The following is an 18,476-nucleotide window of genomic DNA, read 5'->3' on the forward strand; positions in this document are numbered from 1 at the left end:
ATCTTCAGATGGCTGGCAGGAGCCGCCACTGGCATGTCACGTGACCGTCAGTGGCAGACTGGCAGCTGCCAGTCTGATTCTGGTATATCACGTGACCTGCCAGTGGTTGGCTATTGTCTGGCAGTCTGCCTTTTGCAAGTTTCAGAAACCATTGATTTTTGCCAGTTTATCTGTTTTGTATGTTCCTCCCTCTCTAGCTCGTGTATTATGCATCTGTTGATATGATTATGTTCTTTTGCATGATTGGCATTTTAGAGAATTCAGACTGGTTGCTTACTGACGCTCAGTCCAGTCAGCTGAACTGCGTGTATAACGCGTTGTCTGAAACTCTCGCTGTAAGGTAATGCATTGTTTTATTTTTATGAATGGAATCTCATTCATCTATTATTTAGTATTAGTAATGTTTTAGAGAATTTTATCCCAATTAAACCAGTTAAAATGGACGTGATCAGACTGGTTGCTTATTGACCCTTTACCGGATGCTCAATCCAGTCAGCCGCGGCTGAACTGCGTGTATAACGCGTTGTCTGACACTCTCGCTGTAAGGAAATACATTGTTTTCTTTTTATGAATGGAATCTCGTGCATCTATAATTTAGTATTAGTGATGTTTTAGAACATTTTATACCAATTAAACCAGTTAAAATGGACGTGATCAGACTGGTTGCTTACCGACGCTTTACCGGATGCTCAATCCAGTCAGCCGCGGCTGAACTGCGTGTATAACGCGTTGTCTGACACTCTCGCTGTAAGGAAATACATTGTTTTATTTTTATGAATGGAATCTCGTGCATCTATAATTTAGTATTAGTGATGTTTTAGAACATTTTATCCCAATTAAACCAGTTAAAATGGACGTGATCAGACTGGTTGCTTATTGACGCTTTACCGGATGCTCAATCCAGTCAGCCGCGGCTGAACTGCGTGTATAACGCGTTGTCTGACACTCTCGCTGTAAGGAAATAAATTGTTTTCTTTTTATGAATGGAATCTCGTGCATCTATAATTTAGAATTAGTGATGTTTTATGGAATTTTATCCCAATTAAACCAGTTAAAATGGATGTGATCAGACTGGTTGCTTACTGACGCTTTACCGGATGCTCAATCCAGTCAGCCGCGGCTGAACTGCGTGTATAACGCGTTGTCTGCAGTGGTGGACGAAGTACACATACCATGTACTTGAGTAAAAGTAAAGATACTCAAGGTAAAATATTACTCAAGTAAAAGTAGAAGTGCTGCCTTTAAACATTCACTTGAGTAAAAGTACAAAAGTATTTGCCTTCAAATGTACTTAAGTATCCAAGTACTATGATTTTTTTATGGCTATAATGTCCTATTATAATTTTTGTCACAAGACTCTTGCTTAACTCAGTCTACGTGAAGACTCCAATGTCACTCTTGGCACATCAATCTATTAATAAAATGACATTAATTAGTCTCTATATAAATTTATATTATATATATTTTTGAATTGAATACATTTTTTGTGTGTTTAATTTTGGACGGAAGGGGACTGTTCCCATAAGGTATAATACATTTACAGTATTTACTGTACATATTTTTCATGAGCATCTATGGTTATAATAGGCCTATTATAAACATCCTAATGTTATGATACATTCACATAAACCTGCACAATGCCATTAAATACACTGTGACACACACACACACACACACACACACACACACACACACACACACACACACACACACACACACACACACACACACATTTATACATATATATATATATATATATATATATATATATATATATATATATATATATATAATTTTTTTATTTTATTTTTTTCTACGTTATGGGAGCAGCCTATTTCCTTCCAAAATTAAACACCAAAACGTATTAATGCAGTGTTTCTGTTACTCCCCAGAAAAAAAATGCTATTATATGCAAGTAATTTTAGTGTCAACGTAATAAGCACTGCTCATTATGCGTCAATATTTACCGATAATTGCTGCAATAATAGTAATTATAATAAAATAATTAAAATAATTGCTCTGCCCCGCTTAAAATCATTGGCAACGCGATTTGTTTGGAACTATTGAGAGCTACACGAATCACGTGACCGCGCGGCGGCGAGATCACAGCGGCTGCACACTGCACAGACCATTCGAATGATATTAAAATACTGCGAGATCGATTAGAGTGTACTAGTGTAGACGGCTCTGTATGCTTTTTTCAATCACTCTCGCGATGTCATAAACTGATCGGTCTGTGCAGCTCCGGTTCAAGTCGAACAAGCCTAGTGTGTCGCAACCTTATACTGTCTATGGTCGCAACTCTCATATTTAACAGCTCTGGTTCACGCAGATAGCGCCAAGGCAAGTTCAAAACAAAGCACGCACGTTGTAGGCTAGTGATTGGTGGCTCGTTTGACCAGTTAAGTTTTTATCCACTCATAAATAAAAAGGAACGACTGATTTTGAAAATGTAGTAGAGTAAAAAGTAAGATATTTGACTTTGAAATGTAGTGGAGTTAAAGTAAAAGTCTTCCAAAATTTAAATACTCAAGTAAAGTACAGATACGTAAAAAAACTACTTAAGTACAGTAACGAATTACATTTACTTCGTTACTGTCCACCACTGGTTGTCTGACACTCTCGCTGTAAGGAAATACATTGTTTTCTTTTTATGAATGGAATCTCATGCATCTATTATTTAGTATTAGTTATGTTTTAGAGAATTTTATCCCAATTAAACCAGTTAAAATGGACGTGATCAGACTGGTTGCTTACTGACGCTTTGCTGGGCGCTCAATCCAGTCAGCCGCGGCTGAACTGCGTGTATAACGCGTTGTCTGACACTCTCGCTGTAAGGAAATACATTGTTTTCTTTTTATGGTCACGTGAAATGCCAGAATCAGACTGGCAGACGCCAACCAGCCACTGACAGGCCACGTGAAATGCTCGAATCAGACTGGCAGACGCCAACCAGCCACTGACAGGTCACGTGAAATGCTCGAATCAGACTGGCAGACGCCAACCAGCCACTGACAGGTCACGTGAAATGCCAGAATCAGACTGGCAGACGCCAACTAGCCACTGACAGGTCACGTGAAATGCCAGATTCAGACTGGCAGACGCCATCCAGCCACTGACAGGTCACGTGAAAATCCAGAATCAGACTGGCAGACGCCAACCAGCCACTGACAGGTCACGTGAAATGCCAGAATCAGACTGGCAGACGCCAACCAGCCACTGACAGGTCACGTGAAATGCCAGAATCAGACTGGCAGACGCCAACCAGCCACTGACAGGTCACGTGAAAATCCAGAATCAGACTGGCAGACGCCAACCAGCCACTGACAGGTCACGTGAAATGCCAGAATCAGACTGGCAGACGCCAACCAGCCACTGACAGGTCATGTGAAATGCCAGAATCAGACTGGCAGACGCCAACCAGCCACTGACAGGTCACGTGAAATTCCAGAATCAGACTGGCAGATGCCAACCAGCCACTGACAGGTCACCTGAAATGCCAGAATCAGACTGGCAGATGCCAACCAGCCACTGACAGGTCACGTGAAATGCCAGAATCAGACTGGCAGACGCCAACCAGCCACTGACAGGTCACGTGAAATGCCAGAATCAGACTGGCAGACGCCAACCAGCCACTGACAGGTCACGTGAAATGCCAGAATCAGACTGGCAAACGCCAACCAGCCACTGACAGGTCACGTGAAATGCCAGAATCAGACTGGCAGACGCCAACCAGCCACTGACAGGTCACGTGAAATGCCAGAATCAGACTGTATGCCAACCAGCCAGTGACAGGTCACGTGAAAATCCAGAATCAGACTGGCAGACGCCAACCAGCCACTGACAGGTCACGTGAAATGCCAGAATCAGACTGGCAGACGCCAACCAGCCACTGACAGGTCACGTGAAAATCCAGAATCAGACTGGCAGACGCCAACCAGCCACTGACAGGTCACGTGAAATGCCAGAATCAGACTGGCAGACGCCAACCAGCCACTGACAGGTCACGTGAAATGCCAGAATCAGACTGGCAGACGCCAACCAGCCACTGACAGGTCACGTGAAATTCCAGAATCAGACTGGCAGACGCCAACCAGCCACTGACAGGTCACGTGAAATGCCAGAATCAGACTGGCAAACGCCAACCAGCCACTGACAGGTCACGTGAAATGCCAGAATCAGACTGTATGCCAACCAGCCACTGACAGGTCACGTGAAATGCCAGTGGCGGCTCCTGCCGGCACTGACAGGTCACATGACATGCCAGTGGCGGCTCCTGCCAGCCAGCTGAAGATTGAACCCCTACTGCATTTCTCCTTACATACAACCTTTTTGGCATAAAGGGTTATTTAACATTGAGTCAAGAACCCTATTTTTCCACATAGAACCTTTTCTGCCAAGAGTACAATACTTTCTAGACGTTTCGAACATTGCAGAAACACTGCTAGCTTTCATTTGCCTCGCTTCTCCTAGCACTGCTAGGAGAAGCGAGGCAAATGAAAACAATGTGTTACAAAGTCGGCTCAATATCGAACATGTCCGATATCCTCCAATTGTATGGAAGCATATAGTATAGAAAAAAAATAAAAAATCATAGTTGGTGCCCATCATACTCTACGTGACTGGCCAAAATAGCAGGATGAAAATTTTTTTATTTAGTCCACTCCAGCCTTATTGGAGCTTACAGGCCTATGAAACTCCTGATCAGGCATGGAAACAGGTAACACATTTAGTTTAGGCATCAACTAATTAATCATTTTGCAGTAGTTAACCAGTAGTTAACAACTTACCCAAGTACCAACTGCAATATTGTGTGTGTATGTTCACTACTCACTGCTCCTAATGTGTGTGCACTAACATGGATGGGTTAAATGTATGGGTAGCCATCCTTGGCCCTCACTACATCATTAAAAATGTTTATTAAATGTCCAGATATTTCACTAGGTTTTTAGGAAAAACATCCACATGCATAGGTTTAAGAACAACAGTCTCTTTATTAAAATAATCTGTTTAACATTTACATTTATTTCACATTATGACAAGACATATTGCAAACGAGCTGCCAAACTGTTAAAAAAAACATGCTACATAAAAAATACACAGTACAATTAGCACGAATAAATAAAGCACTAACAAATTCAACAAACAAAAGCAATTAAAGCTTAATTTAATCACACTAAAACAGGTCAAATAAATGTTTCCACCTTATTTTCACAATACATGTTCAGATCAGACCAGTTTAAACTTCTGTGAGTTATACTGTACCTATCTGATGCCATATGTAACATCTGTATAATACACCAAGAGTACGAAATATACAATATTGGGTAATGCATTATTATAAATGAGACGAAAGGTCAGCTAAAACAGATAGACAATAAAACTTGTTTAAGAAAAGTGTTTGATTTTCTAAAAGAAACTAGTCCGAGATAAGGCAATCAAAAGTATGACAGACTTAGTCTAGAAGTTTCTTTCGGCTGTAAGTCTTACTAAGTGTCCTTCGCCTTTTCGGCTTGCACAGGGGAGAGAAATCCAGCTCAGCCTTTGATGCTGTTGGGAGAAAGTATAAATTATTATGCTATTATTAACATAAATGCTTAAAATAAGTAAACCAGATCTAATATTTTCCTCAATTGTGACAGGACTTGTTTATTTTTGGCTATTTTTGCAACTTTCATTCAGAAGATAATAAAAATCACCACACGAAGCAATGGTGAGAGAGGGTTGAGATTAAGAAAAATCTTGATCCAGATTTGAACTTTTGTCACTTGAACGAACACTAAAGCTCAATGTGTTGATGCATACGCAATACGCTCTCGGCCAGAGCTCCAACAAGAAAGAGGGTAAAAGAGCGTGTCTAATTCAACAAATACAAATTGAGCTGAAACAAAGTTCCAGTTGACAAAACAAATGCTGTGATCACAGCTTCAGATTAAGTAAGGCGTCTACTCTGACTCAGGGTCATAGCTCTAAATATACCTTCATTGTCTTACCATTAAATTGTGATGATTCATTGATTACAGCTGATTTCTTGTATAACAGAGGTGACTGAGTGAGAGCGAAGATTCCGCTGGCAGACACAGGTTTCTTTACTTTAGGGGTGTCCACTGCAAGACATTCAAACGACAACGTTTACAGACAAGTTACGGAAACACAAGGAGCATGCTATAAATTGCACCCAAGTTTTACTATACCTTTTATGCTCTTCCATGCAAACTGTTCAGACTTCGTAGGGTCTCCAGCATCACACTCTTGAACCACAGTCTCGGTCCAGTCCATGCCTTCTGGTGAGCACTGATGGTCCCTCACCTGGCTTGATCTCAAACCCAGTTTTCTTTGACTGACTGGGGTGCTCAGCGACTCCTTGAGTTCTTCCACCCCCTGAATATGGAAAACCCCTTCAAGTTCTGGGTCCTCCAATACCCCAGGCTTTTCCAGGAGAGGAACCCCTTTGATGACCTGCTCTCTGCTCCCGCAAGTCTCGATTCGAGCCCTTTTCTTGCGAGGCCAACTATTGAGGTTCTCTGGGGTTGACCATCCTCTGCTTTGAGGAGATGGAGTCAGTGGGGACGCCAAAGGGGATTGGCTACTTGCCGGATACCGTGTGGGAGTGATTGACTGACATATGTATGTCTGTACACCCTTCCCAGGTGTACCTTTGGCAGGGGTTCCTCGACTGCAGAGTGATGGAGATAAGCAGCCAGGATGTCTAGAACACTGCGCAAGAGGGCCCTCAACTTGTGGCGCCTTCACATTTGACATGTTACGGTGCACAAAATGTGAGGCCATGCCTTTTGTTGCATTACTAGGTGCATCACCTGCATTGAAAGATTCGGTCCGTCTTAACTTGAGTTTAGGCAGACCTGACGCCTGCATTTCCATCTCCACTTCATAAGTGAGTGGTTGTGGAGTGGACTTCTTTTCACATGCAGGAGTTCGCCTTGTTCTTGGGGTGGAAATCTTTGGCGTTCCCGAGGGATATCCAAGACGTGCTTCCGCTTCTCGTTGGCGCCGGTCTGGAGTTTGACGGAAGCCATAGCTTCGACTCGCTGTTGTTGCGGACGGGGTGGCTTGTTTGCCTTCAAATTCAAAAACCTCTGAGGATCTAGAGGGTTTCCTTGAGAAAGCAATGTTCATCTTAATTCCCCCTATGAGCTGGGTCTTCACCACTGAGGCCTCCGATATATCAATGCTTTCATCATCTGTGGTAACGCTGAATTCAGAGCAATCAAACTGCAGGGAGTCAGAAGATGATGCCTCTTCCGTTTTTCCATGGTTGGTTTCAATTTGCGCAATTATTTTATCCTCCTGTGGATATCTTCCAACATTACTGATGGATGAACTTCTTTGTTGGCTGCTATCTGATCTAGAAGGACCAAGGGCTGGTGATGCACTTAATTTTGCTACAGCCAAAGACAGACCTTTAAATAGAGAAGGGCTAGTACCTGCAATGGGCCGAGACTTGTTAGAAGGGGACAAGGACACTTTAATAGGTGTCCTACCGGAGCGAGTGCATATCCTGTGCGCTGGGCTGGGGCTTTTTATGGGCGTTTTTAAATTTGGTTTTAATGGTGAAATGCAAGAAGGAAATGGTCCGGAATCAGACTGTTGTGAGTCAACAGAGGCGAACTGATCAGACTCTTCAGTAATCTTGCAAGGTAAGCTCAGTGTTCTTCTCATCTTTCCTAATCTCGTGATGGACTGAGATGTTTCAAGATCAAGATTTCCGGGAATTTCAAGTGTCCTAGGCATCATTCCAGGAGATGTCTTAGATTTTCTTTGGGGCACCTTGTCAGGTGTCTTGAAAACTGTTCTTTCCTCTGGGCTGCTATTCTTGCCAGGTGTAATCAGCCTTGGGGAGTATCTTTTTGTAAAAATCGGAGACTCCCGCACATTATTTGGGTTTTCTGACAGGTGTTTACGTGGAGATGGAGACCATGTTACATTCTTTTTTGGAGTTCTACCGCTTGGGCTCCTCAGCCAAGCGCCATTTGGAGAAACACAATTCAAGAGGCTTTTCATTGGAGTTTTGAGTATCCCCTTCAGTGGACTTTTCTTAGGTGTCTCTATCCCCAAATTCTTCGCAACAGGTGAGCAAAAGGGGGTCCCTCGCAGAATCATCCCATTCTCCCCAACTGTCTGGCTTGGAGTTCTTGGAGACCGAGGGGTTCTACACCCAGCTGCAGATCCTAGTGGATCAGATCTTAACTTCTGTGGAGTTTTGTTATGACTCTGAAAAAAAAAGGATCTTATTAATGCAAAGGAGATGACAGGACTTGCTCCTTTGGTATTCCATGTTATTATAATCAACTGCAAAACAAAAGGGATATTACCTCAAAAACTGCAGAGCTAAGTGACAACTCTTTGCTGCCCTGAACTTCTGAAGAGGATGGTGTAGTGTGCCGTAGGCGACCAGGGGACTGGGTAGCACCAAAAAGAAGCCGAACTGGTGACCTAACAGAACTAACATCGAATCCACCTGCAAAATAGAGACAAGGCTACTTTGAGGCAATGTGTAGTTTTTGAACATGGTGTTAAGGTGTATACTGTGGCATTCTCAGAGGAAGCATTTTATGTCCAGTAGCTTAATGACGTGTGGTCTATTTTTAGTGTAACTAAAACACTTTCACTATTTCCTGCTCACCTTTGCCCTCAGAGGAGCAGAGTTGAGAAGAGGATATGGCACGGTCCAGGTTTCGTGAACGTGGCTGTGAGCTTGAGTAGAACACGCTGGAATGTCTCCTGGTAAGGCTTTTAATTCTTGGGCTCCTCCTCAAATCTAAGAACAAATGATTTATTAGAGCACCTTCTATTAGTCGGTGGTCACTCTGTTTGACATTGTGGCAAAATCTTAAGACACCAACCAGCAGCAGGTTTGACAGGCGACTCCTCAATAATGCACACATCAGATTCTCCAGATCTCCTGTGACCAAGAGGGAAATAGAAACACAGAAGATTTAAATTCTAAACTGGATGCTTCCCATACAAATGACAGGTAACAATGAACAAATATAGTGACAATTAAAAAATAATTGTAAGTCTAAGGACTCACCTGCCAGTCCTTTGCCGGTGAAGTAAGCGATTGGACACCTGCTTATGCGCTGGTGTCTCAGATACTTTCTTTGTCAGAAGAGTGTGCCGTTCTGAAATTCAAAGTTTTTAAGATTCAAGTTCACACACTACAGTGGTGATTTATGAAACAATCTCTCACTATCAAAAAAAAAAAAAAAAAAAAAATTACCATTTTCTTCCATATTTGACCGCTTGCGTTTCTTGAGTCCTTCTACTGCTGACACGGACTGGCTTCTTGGCATTTTGGACGATTTTGAGGGCGATACGGTCACTTGGTTGAAGAGATTTCTCCTTACCTTTGTTACCTCTGTGAACAAAAAAAGTTACAACAGATCACAACAACTTTTTAAGTAGCTCGACCATAGGACAGCATGAAGACTAAAATGGGATGAGCCAATTACCTTGGACTGCTTGCTTTGGTGGTGGTGGTGGGGGGGGTTCTTCCACTGCAGGTTTTTCTACTGGGACACAGAGTTTTGGCTTTGCCTGAAATTCCCGAAATAGGTACTTTAGTATTTTGGTTCTTCCAACTAGGGATGTCAATTTACACAAATTCCCATGATCGATCACCATTTAAATGAATGGTCAACTAATAGAGTATTTGTTAACTTTTATACTGCAAGATGCGTCTACTGCATCGGCATGACAGGGTGTGCAATTGCCACTCAAAACACCAGCTTCCTCACCTGAATGAAAAGCTTTTTACTCTAAATAATAGGATAGTATAGGATTGTGAAATTAATCTATGTGATTTAAGATCATTTGATAAAATGATCACAGTGAATATATAAAGAATTGATGACTGGACGTGTATTCTTAAGGAAAAAATTTATGTAGGTGGTGATGCTGCCATGACGCGAGGTGGATTCAGCGGACTGGAATCAATTATTCCACTTATACTGCAGTAACCACACCTCAATACATACATATGTTTTATTGATAAAATCACTGACTACAAGATTCTATACGTGTCTATGTTTCCGTGTCTCTGTACTGTAGCTGTGTGTATTTGTTAACAACCTCCTTGCCGTATTCTTGTTCATTTGCATGTCAGACATTATATTATCTTTTATTCATACTGCCTCAATAATTAATGTAAAGGTTTTATTTGCTTTGTTTTATTTGCAGTCACAGAAAACCTCTCTGTAAAACACAAAGAATATTCAAAGATACTATGCATTCTTGTATCATGTATTGCATTTTACACATTATTCCATATCCATTTTGAGCCAGTGAATGTAAAACCTGGTGTATTGTTTTAAGTTTTTCAAATAAAACTAATTTTCAATACATTTTTTAAAAGAATTGTTTTGAAATAAACGGCTAACCTACCTAATCCATTGCATGGCTTAAAGACATTCATTTAAAAAATGATCTTCCTGGTTAGTTATTAATGTATTTATATTTTGATATCAATTTTTATATTCTGTGCTATAATATATCAATTCAATGACAAAACAGATTGTATTCATCTTAAAATAAAACTTAAACAACGAATACTTCTGACTTAAGAAATTCTCGTAACAAGGAACAGGTCAGAAAATAATACCATAAAAGCAATGGGGAAAAGACGACTCACCAGGCGCGTGGACTTCCTTGGCATTTCTATCTGTCGAAGTGCTTGAGGAGCCTCAGTCATGCTTTTGTGGCGTGTGATCATGTTCTGTCTGCAAAAACAAGAGAAAACAGGTTATATGTCCACTTAGATACAAAGCACTTGAAATAATTACACATTTTCTATGACAATCACCTCCTCTTCTTAGCAGAGCGATTGCGGAGTTCCTCCAGATAATCTCCAATACTGGATACGTTGCTCTGTGTGGCAGAGAAAGGTGAGGAACTCACAGACACACTGTCTTTAGCCAAAGACTCATCACTGAAGAAATCAGAAGGCAGGACGGCAATGAGCGCCTCGGGCAACTGAGTTCCTAAACTGTGGTACACGTCTGCCAGGACCTTAGGGATGCTGTTCAGGTACCTGGGAGACACCATATCAGAGGTCACATCTCATGAATTGCATTAAATTAGCATTTTCATTAAAATTCCTGAATTGCTGATACGATAACTTACACAGGCAGAACTTCATCCTGCATAAACTTGGATAAGTAGACAGCATCTTTACTCCGGGAGATAATCCGGAACATATCAGCCACCTTAATTTAACATGAAAGGAAAAGAAAATCAATCAAGATATTTCATACAAACCACATAAGATTTCTGCATGTAAGTCCATAATGACTTTGATGCATAGTTAAACTATAGGTTATGACATTTGAGGTTTTTAAAAGTTTATTGTCTCCTTACATCCTCCACTCTTTGTTCAACAACCTCCTCGTCATCTTGTTGTTCTGGTTGTCTGCACAACTCAAGTCTAAGAACTGCTTGTAGCTGGCATCTGTATAAAGAATAATGTTTTGAAGTCATAAATCTATTACCTTGACATTAACAACATGAAGGTATGTTTCAAGATAACTGTTCTGTCATCTGGACATTGATTTGGTTTTTGTCTGAATACTTACTCCCTGATTTTACATTCTTCATCTGAAGAATTTCCATAAAGCTGACGAATAGACTGACAGGATTTCAATAGATGATTCTGGACCAAATCCAAGAATGATACCTGCTGAGAAATGTTTAAATGTATGGTTAAATGAAAATTTTTATAAAAAGCCCCTTTTTCTCATGAAGTTCATTACTGTCTTTGCCAAACAAACAACAACATTTCAGTTACACATTTCCTGAATGAATGCATAACTTTGGTCTTCACCAAACTAGCATAACCAATAAACCACCATATCAACAACATACAACTCTTAGAAGCATTTATATATTAACATTTATTTTGAAAACATTTTCAGCACAGGTAGTTTAACATTTCAGACTTTAAGTAAATGCTAAATTAACTAAATATAGTAAGAAGGGCACACGAGAGTTCATTATACACATGCACACAGTATATGGAGACCATGTTTTGAAGTTGTCTGCAGCCAGACAACACAGCTGTGTGATTCTGACGCAAGTGTTCCTCTGACTCACCTCCACGTCAGTGTTAGTTTTGATGAATGCCTTTACAAATGAAAGCAAATCCTGGACCTGAGAAGGAACAGACACAGATCTGTTCTCCACAGCTTTCTGATAAGTGAGTCCCAGGTGGGAGAGCAGCTCTTCCTCACTGCTGAAGTCTGCATGAGAATCCATGAATATCACCATTAACACTTTATTTACCCAAGTTCGGATGATTATATCCATTTATATATTTATTATATCCATTTATCCCCCTGAATTTAAAACCCGCTTTTTATTATCTACTCACACATGAGGCTAGGCTTGGTCCGATCCCCAGAGCATCTCTTGCCCCCTTTTTCAGCCCCTATGGCAGATCTAGCAGAGCTGCTATCAGCCTGAGTCTTTTGAGCTTTCACATTCAAGCGAGCAAAATTCAGCATCTGTAGAGAGCGACTCATGGTCTTCATCTTCTGTCTTACTGGTGTGCATTGTGTACCTCCTGAAAAGAGCAGATTAAGCCATAGATAACAATCATAAAAACAGTGAATCAGTCAGTTATTTATTCATGATATCTGTAACAAAAACACTGCAAATACTCAATGTATCAATCCCCTCATCATGCACAATTGGTACGTACTTTTTTTGGACCTCAGGTTGCCACTGGATCCAGCTGTGTTGCTCTGATAGAGCTCTGAGAGACTGCTGGTGATCTCCTGCTGAGTATCTGAGTACTCCTCTCCCTGCTCCTCTACCTCAGGAGCTGCATGTAGGAGCCTGTACATGTAAAACAGATCTTTTAGTACTAGAATAAAAATAGACCATGACAGAAAACTGATAAATGGGGCATGTGATGAATTTGAACGTTTTCCATTTCCTTATGTATCATATGACCCCTCATATGATCAGCAGTTGAGGCTTTTTTTCGAGGCAAGAGCTGTGTTACATAGGAGATGTATAAATACAATAAAATAAACCAAACAAAATACAATAAAATAAAATAGAAAAGTATAACAGATTAAAATGACACAAGACGTTTTACATTTTTTCAAAAAGATCTTAAGAGATCTTACTAAATAATATTATATATAAAATAAAATGTTTTAAAAGAGTGAAAGATTCCAAACCTCATTGATTCCATTAAGTTGCAGCTTATTCCTGATTGGTCAGACAGAGGAAACCAACCCTCTACCACCCCATTTCTCCTTGAACAAGACCCTTGCTTGAGCTCTTGATCGGCCCAATCAGGAACTAACGGCATCTTCACTTGATCTGGAAACCGCAAGAACATTATTTTAAAAATAGGATAAAAACCTTATGCACACTGCACAGAAAAAACAATTACTTCAGATAAAACAAACACCTGAGCAATCCTCATCCTCCATGATGTCATACATGACATTGAGAACACTGCTGACAACATCAGGTAAGTCACTGGAAATGTCTGTAGTGTCCAAGGAAACAATGTCTGCGGGCAGGAGCCGGTCTTCCTGAGTAACCAGAGGCTGAAGCACAGTGAGCTGAGCCATGCAGGAGGAGAGCACCGACAGCACCGCTGAACACAACACACCTCCTTCCCTCACTTCTGCTAGCTGTGTAAATACAGTCAAAAGATATTATTCTCAAGTAGGGGTGTGCAAAGCAGCCGGTATTTGTATCTGTATTTGTAGAGGGGGGAAAAGTATTTGTATTTGTATTTGTATTTGTATTCGAGTAAAATTCAAAATAGGCGTAAAAATCTATTTTTTTTGCGTTACACTTCTAATTTACGTTATAGTGTAAGTATTCTTTAATTATATCCATTATAATAATTATGGATATGCAATATTGGTTGATGTTTTTCCATAAATCAAGCAATGAACATGTAACAAGGAACGTCATTGAAAAGAAAAAAAAACATAACAGCCATTACCTACGTTAACGTTACTCTGTCAACAGCCTATTGTCTAAATTACCGAGCTAACAGAGCTACTAGTGTTGTCACGATACCAAAATTTCAGTATTCGGTATAGGCTACCAGTGAAAATCCACGGTTCTCTGTACCTATTTTGGTACCAAAGCTTAATTTAGATTACAAAAGATGGAAACTGTAGTATTAAAAACACTTTACAATAAGATTCCATTTGTTAGATAACATAAGATAAAGTGACCTAACAATAAACAATTATACTGTCGCAATTATTCTCCTTGGGTTAATTTAAAAATACATTTTTAAAATCAAAAGTTAACATTATTTCTGTTAACATTATTTAATGCACAATGAATGAAGTGAACAAACATGACCAATCGAATGTTTGTAATAAATAACATTCACAAACATTAATTAATGTTGTAAAAATATATTGTTCGCTCAATGTGTTGATGTTTAATAAAGCATTGAGTAATGTTAATGAATGGTATCTTTGTTACCAAACTATACAGGAGATAAAACGTGTTTTATTTGACTTGACTGAACTTTTATTTGATCCAAAACTGCATTCATATTTAATTTTAAAAGGGCTTTTTAAACCTGCGTCTGTCGTTGCTATGCAACCATAGGCGCGCCTGGAAAAACGAGCGCGCCTACATTTGAAATCTGCACGCGCAAAAACCGCGCTATGTGAACGGCCCCTTATGACAACGTGATATTAGCCTAATCCAAAATATTTCCATATGTGGCTCTTTCCTCCTTTCTTATCAACAAGTGGATTTACAGCCACCACATCAGCAGCACCGCCAGTCGCTATGTCTCAGCGCTTATGAACTATGAAGAGGACGCAACGGCACGCGCTTCGTGGCTCGGGCATGCACGCGCATCAACTACCGGGTTTGAGAGGTGTCAGTCACCTCTTTTACTCACTCACTCACTGCACTGCGGTCTCATGAGGAAACGCAGCTTTTTGATATAAAGTTTTTCTTGTTCCCGAATACAAATATTTTAAAAAGTATTTGTTCGAAATAAGTATTCGTAAAAAACACGTTATTTGTGCCTTTCCGAATACCGTATTCGGGTTCGGCTCCACCCCTATTCTCAAGATTTGTGCATTTTATGCTAACATCACCTGTCATGGACCATAAACTGCTCTTGCATTTCTTTGCACAACTTCAACACGGACAGATTTGAATATAAAGCAAAAGGCCAGAACATCCTATTACACTGAGTGCTTAAACTAACATGCATCCTAAAATAATAATCCTAAAATAGCATGTATATTATACCATACTGATTTATTTATATACTTAGCTAAGATTACACTTTTAAAATAAACCAGTTATCCCATAAGCAAAAATGTTTATTAGTCTAACTGTAGTTGTACAGGAATGTATATTTCACCATATATTATACAGCACTACATGTGACTCCCAATCATATTTCAAAGCTGGAACCCATCCCCTTTTTCAGCTGCGCTGGTTCCGGAAGCATTTTTTTCATTAATTTTTCCCATAGGGATTTTGAAATAGTCTTCATTAAAGAGTTATAAGCCATGAACCAAGCCAATCAGCAACGAGGTGAATCACAACACTACAAACACTGATTTGAAGCAAAAAAAGTTTTTGAAAATCAGACAAAAGATACAAGACTGTGTACGTAACGGCTTTAGCGAGGGAAAGAACTACAATCCCATGAAGCATTGCGAGCAGCATAATCGAATGAAAATGATGGAGATATGTAAAACTATCTACAAATGTTGATTATATGTATAAAAACAATATATTTTACGTTTATTGTCAAAAATGCATATATATATACACACACAAACATTTCAGTATTTTGAGAGCTTAGAGAGATCGACTCGATTACGTCATTCGCAATGCTTCATGGGACTGGGCAGAGCTAAAGAGCTATTTTGGAGCATCTTGCTTGTTTCTACTTCCACATTTAAACATGACGCACACATTTAAGGCTGACGGCTTCAGCAGAAGCAAATACCATGGATTAACAACATCATATAATCAAATTATTGCACTCTATAATAAAACAGCACAAAAGATTAGGTAATTTTACCATGGCAGATCCTCCAGTGGACAGCTCCTTTAAGTGCTGAAACGCCTCCTGTCCCAGTTCAGCATCTGGGCACTGAAGTATCCAGCTCTCTGAGGCTGGACGTGAGAGGGAGATGGCGTCGAAGTCCTGCAGGACACCTCTGAGAATCACATCCACAGGAACACGCAGAAACCTCTGCCTGCATGATACCGGCTCCAGCGTCACGTTAAAGGAACGCCTGTTTCCATCTGCTACAAAAAGATTCAAAGTAGTTATTAATTAATTACTACTAACAATAAAATTATTAAGTAAATAAAAATGCACCAGTGACATCATATTTACCTGCAATCCAGGAAAGCGATCCACTTAAAGGAGGAAACACTTGTTGGTGCATTCTTTCAGAAAACTGAAGGTAGCCATTGATGAAATCTATTGGAAAGGCATCTAGTCCCAAAGCCAGTGAATGGCTTACACCGGGATTCCTGTCCATCGGTGGCAAACCAGGAGACAGCATGGGCACCACCCGTCCACCAACCTGAAGGAGAAGCTCTGCCAATGTGTCTGTGCCAGTGTAGTCCTCCACCAAATGATGAGCCTGGTTAAAAAAAAACATACTCTAGTCAAAAACACTGAAATAAACAGTTTTTCTAACCTCTATAAGAGAACCACTTACCTTTAATATACCCGAATCAGCCCAATGAAGCACAACTTTGCGTTGCATAAGCATATCTATGAGACCTTTGGGCAGCACCTGCTCATGTATGTCTTTATGATGTCTACGGTCAACGCTACGGATGGACAGGTAGTCATCCAACTCCGCTTTGGACCGTGGACATTCAGATATGACAAAAAGGACATTTCTGTCAAGGCTTAACGTGTCATAGTCCTGCAGAGGGATATTTCTGCCATTTCGACTGGACCTTCTTGGTCTCAGTGTCACCTTGGTGGGAGATGTGAGATCAGGTCTATCCCACTGGAAGTCTAGGAGGATCTCTTTCAAGGCATTCTGGACACAACTAGCCGGGCTGGGTTTCAGTTTATGTGACCTTTCCCGATTTCTGGGTGACTTTCCTTCTAGGCTGAATTTGACAAGCAGCTCCTCTTCGAAATCACTGAACACCTTCTCCTGGAGTTCCTTGAAATCAGCTCCTCTGCTTATAAGTGTTGCACTTTTCACATTCCTTGAATGGAAGAATTTATACCCCCATCGCACTTTTTCCAACCCATATTTGTGTCCCAAACTGAGCAGGACTCTCAGTATCCAGTGTTTGAGGTGGTTTTGATAGGCACTAGTCGTGCTGTTGATCCCCTCATGTCGATAATCCACATCGATGGCAAAAACAACATTCTGAGAGGCCATTACTGCATTCAAAAGGCAGTCATGCACAATATTATCGCAAATGCTACACGTTTAGAACTCGATTAGATAGAGAAAACAGAGGCGAAACCAGTCTTTTAAAATGTCAATAAACTCATTTGAACGTTAAACGAGCAACATCTCGCGAGCAGCTGATGCGAACGAACACACACGTACGTTATTTTTCTCAACACGAGTCATGATTCACGTCGCTGTTGAGCAAAAACAACCCAAAACTGTTTGTAATGAACTACGTCTATCTAAAATAAACTGTTAAAAATAACGGAAAATATATAAAAACAGCATTTTGAAAGTATTGTTTTGTTAAACTTGTTGCTTTCCGTTAGCCATCGTTTTTCTTCCCTGCCTTAAACTCTTCGCGCTCCAGAATTCGTTGACTGTCATTGGCTGGAGCAAAACGAACTTTAACAACGTCATTGATTCCTCTTTGTGTGATAGGTCCAGAGAGCTCCACCCGTAAAAAATACAAAGACGTCAATCGTTTCTCGCTCCGTGATTGGTTCACTGTCAGGTCAATAAAAGAGCTTCTTCTCGTGCGTAGTATGCAGTGCGTTTTCATGTGTTACTGGCATCTACTGGACAGAAGTCAAAGTTTAAAAGTGATTAAAATTTGAGTTTTGTTTTATTGTAATATTCAACAATGTGAGCATCTGAACAGTGCCAAAGAAAAAAACCGTATGAGCAGGAATACCACAGAAAATTAGTTTAGTGTTATAAACTAATATAATGTGTGTAACTAATATTGTGGTTTGTATGTGCTTATTAATGTATTGTTTTTTGTTTGTTTATTATATAAAACAAAAATAGCGGTAGGGGGAATAATAATAATAATTACCACTGATTACCAATTACCACCAATTTTACTATAGTTTTGTATATTTGTCAATTATTGTATAAAATTATAGTAATTAAGTACTATGAAATTGGTGCACATTATGACTCAACCAATACACAATTTCATGTTTTATTCAAAATACTGCTTTTATTTCCACTTTTACAGTTTGTATGTCACATGAAAATAAGAGTAAAAATATGAGTAAGATAAGAAAAAAAAGAGAG

General features: G+C 40.0%; 1 protein-coding gene across 2 annotated transcripts; it reads right to left on the reverse strand.

Annotated features, from left to right (window-relative positions):
- Positions 1-4,971: 4,971 nt before the first annotated feature.
- On the reverse strand, positions 4,972-17,853 carry ticrr (TopBP1-interacting, checkpoint, and replication regulator). Of its 2 annotated transcripts, none has more exons than XM_081356235.1 (22): positions 16,713-17,853; positions 16,382-16,634; positions 16,061-16,290; positions 13,439-13,667; positions 13,203-13,347; positions 12,716-12,852; positions 12,386-12,577; positions 12,109-12,254; positions 11,592-11,692; positions 11,377-11,467; positions 11,143-11,225; positions 10,823-11,050; positions 10,652-10,739; positions 9,474-9,558; positions 9,242-9,379; positions 9,053-9,143; positions 8,865-8,923; positions 8,645-8,779; positions 8,334-8,479; positions 6,195-8,232; positions 5,994-6,107; positions 4,972-5,550 (listed from the first exon to the last, which is right to left on the reverse strand). In XM_081356235.1, the coding sequence occupies exons 1-22, from the start codon at positions 17,397-17,399 to the stop codon at positions 5,456-5,458; spliced, it is 5,511 nt and encodes a 1,836-aa protein (XP_081212361.1). In that variant the 5' UTR covers positions 17,400-17,853; the 3' UTR covers positions 4,972-5,455. The 2 variants fall into 2 exon arrangements, with proteins under 2 accessions (XP_081212361.1, XP_081212360.1); XM_081356234.1 differs by having other exon boundaries at positions 11,592-11,695.
- Between the last annotated feature and the right edge of the window lie 623 nt (positions 17,854-18,476).

The sequence above is a fragment of the Scardinius erythrophthalmus genome (assembly GCF_964197995.2).
Source record: "Scardinius erythrophthalmus genome assembly, chromosome: 24".
NCBI lineage: Eukaryota > Metazoa > Chordata > Actinopteri > Cypriniformes > Leuciscidae > Scardinius > Scardinius erythrophthalmus.

Excerpts from the sequence above, each read along its gene's own strand:
- ticrr (XM_081356234.1), bottom strand. The coding sequence starts at position 17,399 with ATGGCCTCTCAGAATGTTGTTTTTGCCATCGATGTGGATTATCGACAT. Across the intron at positions 9,559-10,651 it reads CAAGGAAGTCCACGCGCCTG|GCAAAGCCAAAACTCTGTGT; the intron begins GTGAGTCGTCTT and ends CGGGAATTTCAG. Across the intron at positions 8,924-9,052 it reads CACCGGCAAAGGACTGGCAG|GAGATCTGGAGAATCTGATG; the intron begins GTGAGTCCTTAG and ends TCTTGGTCACAG.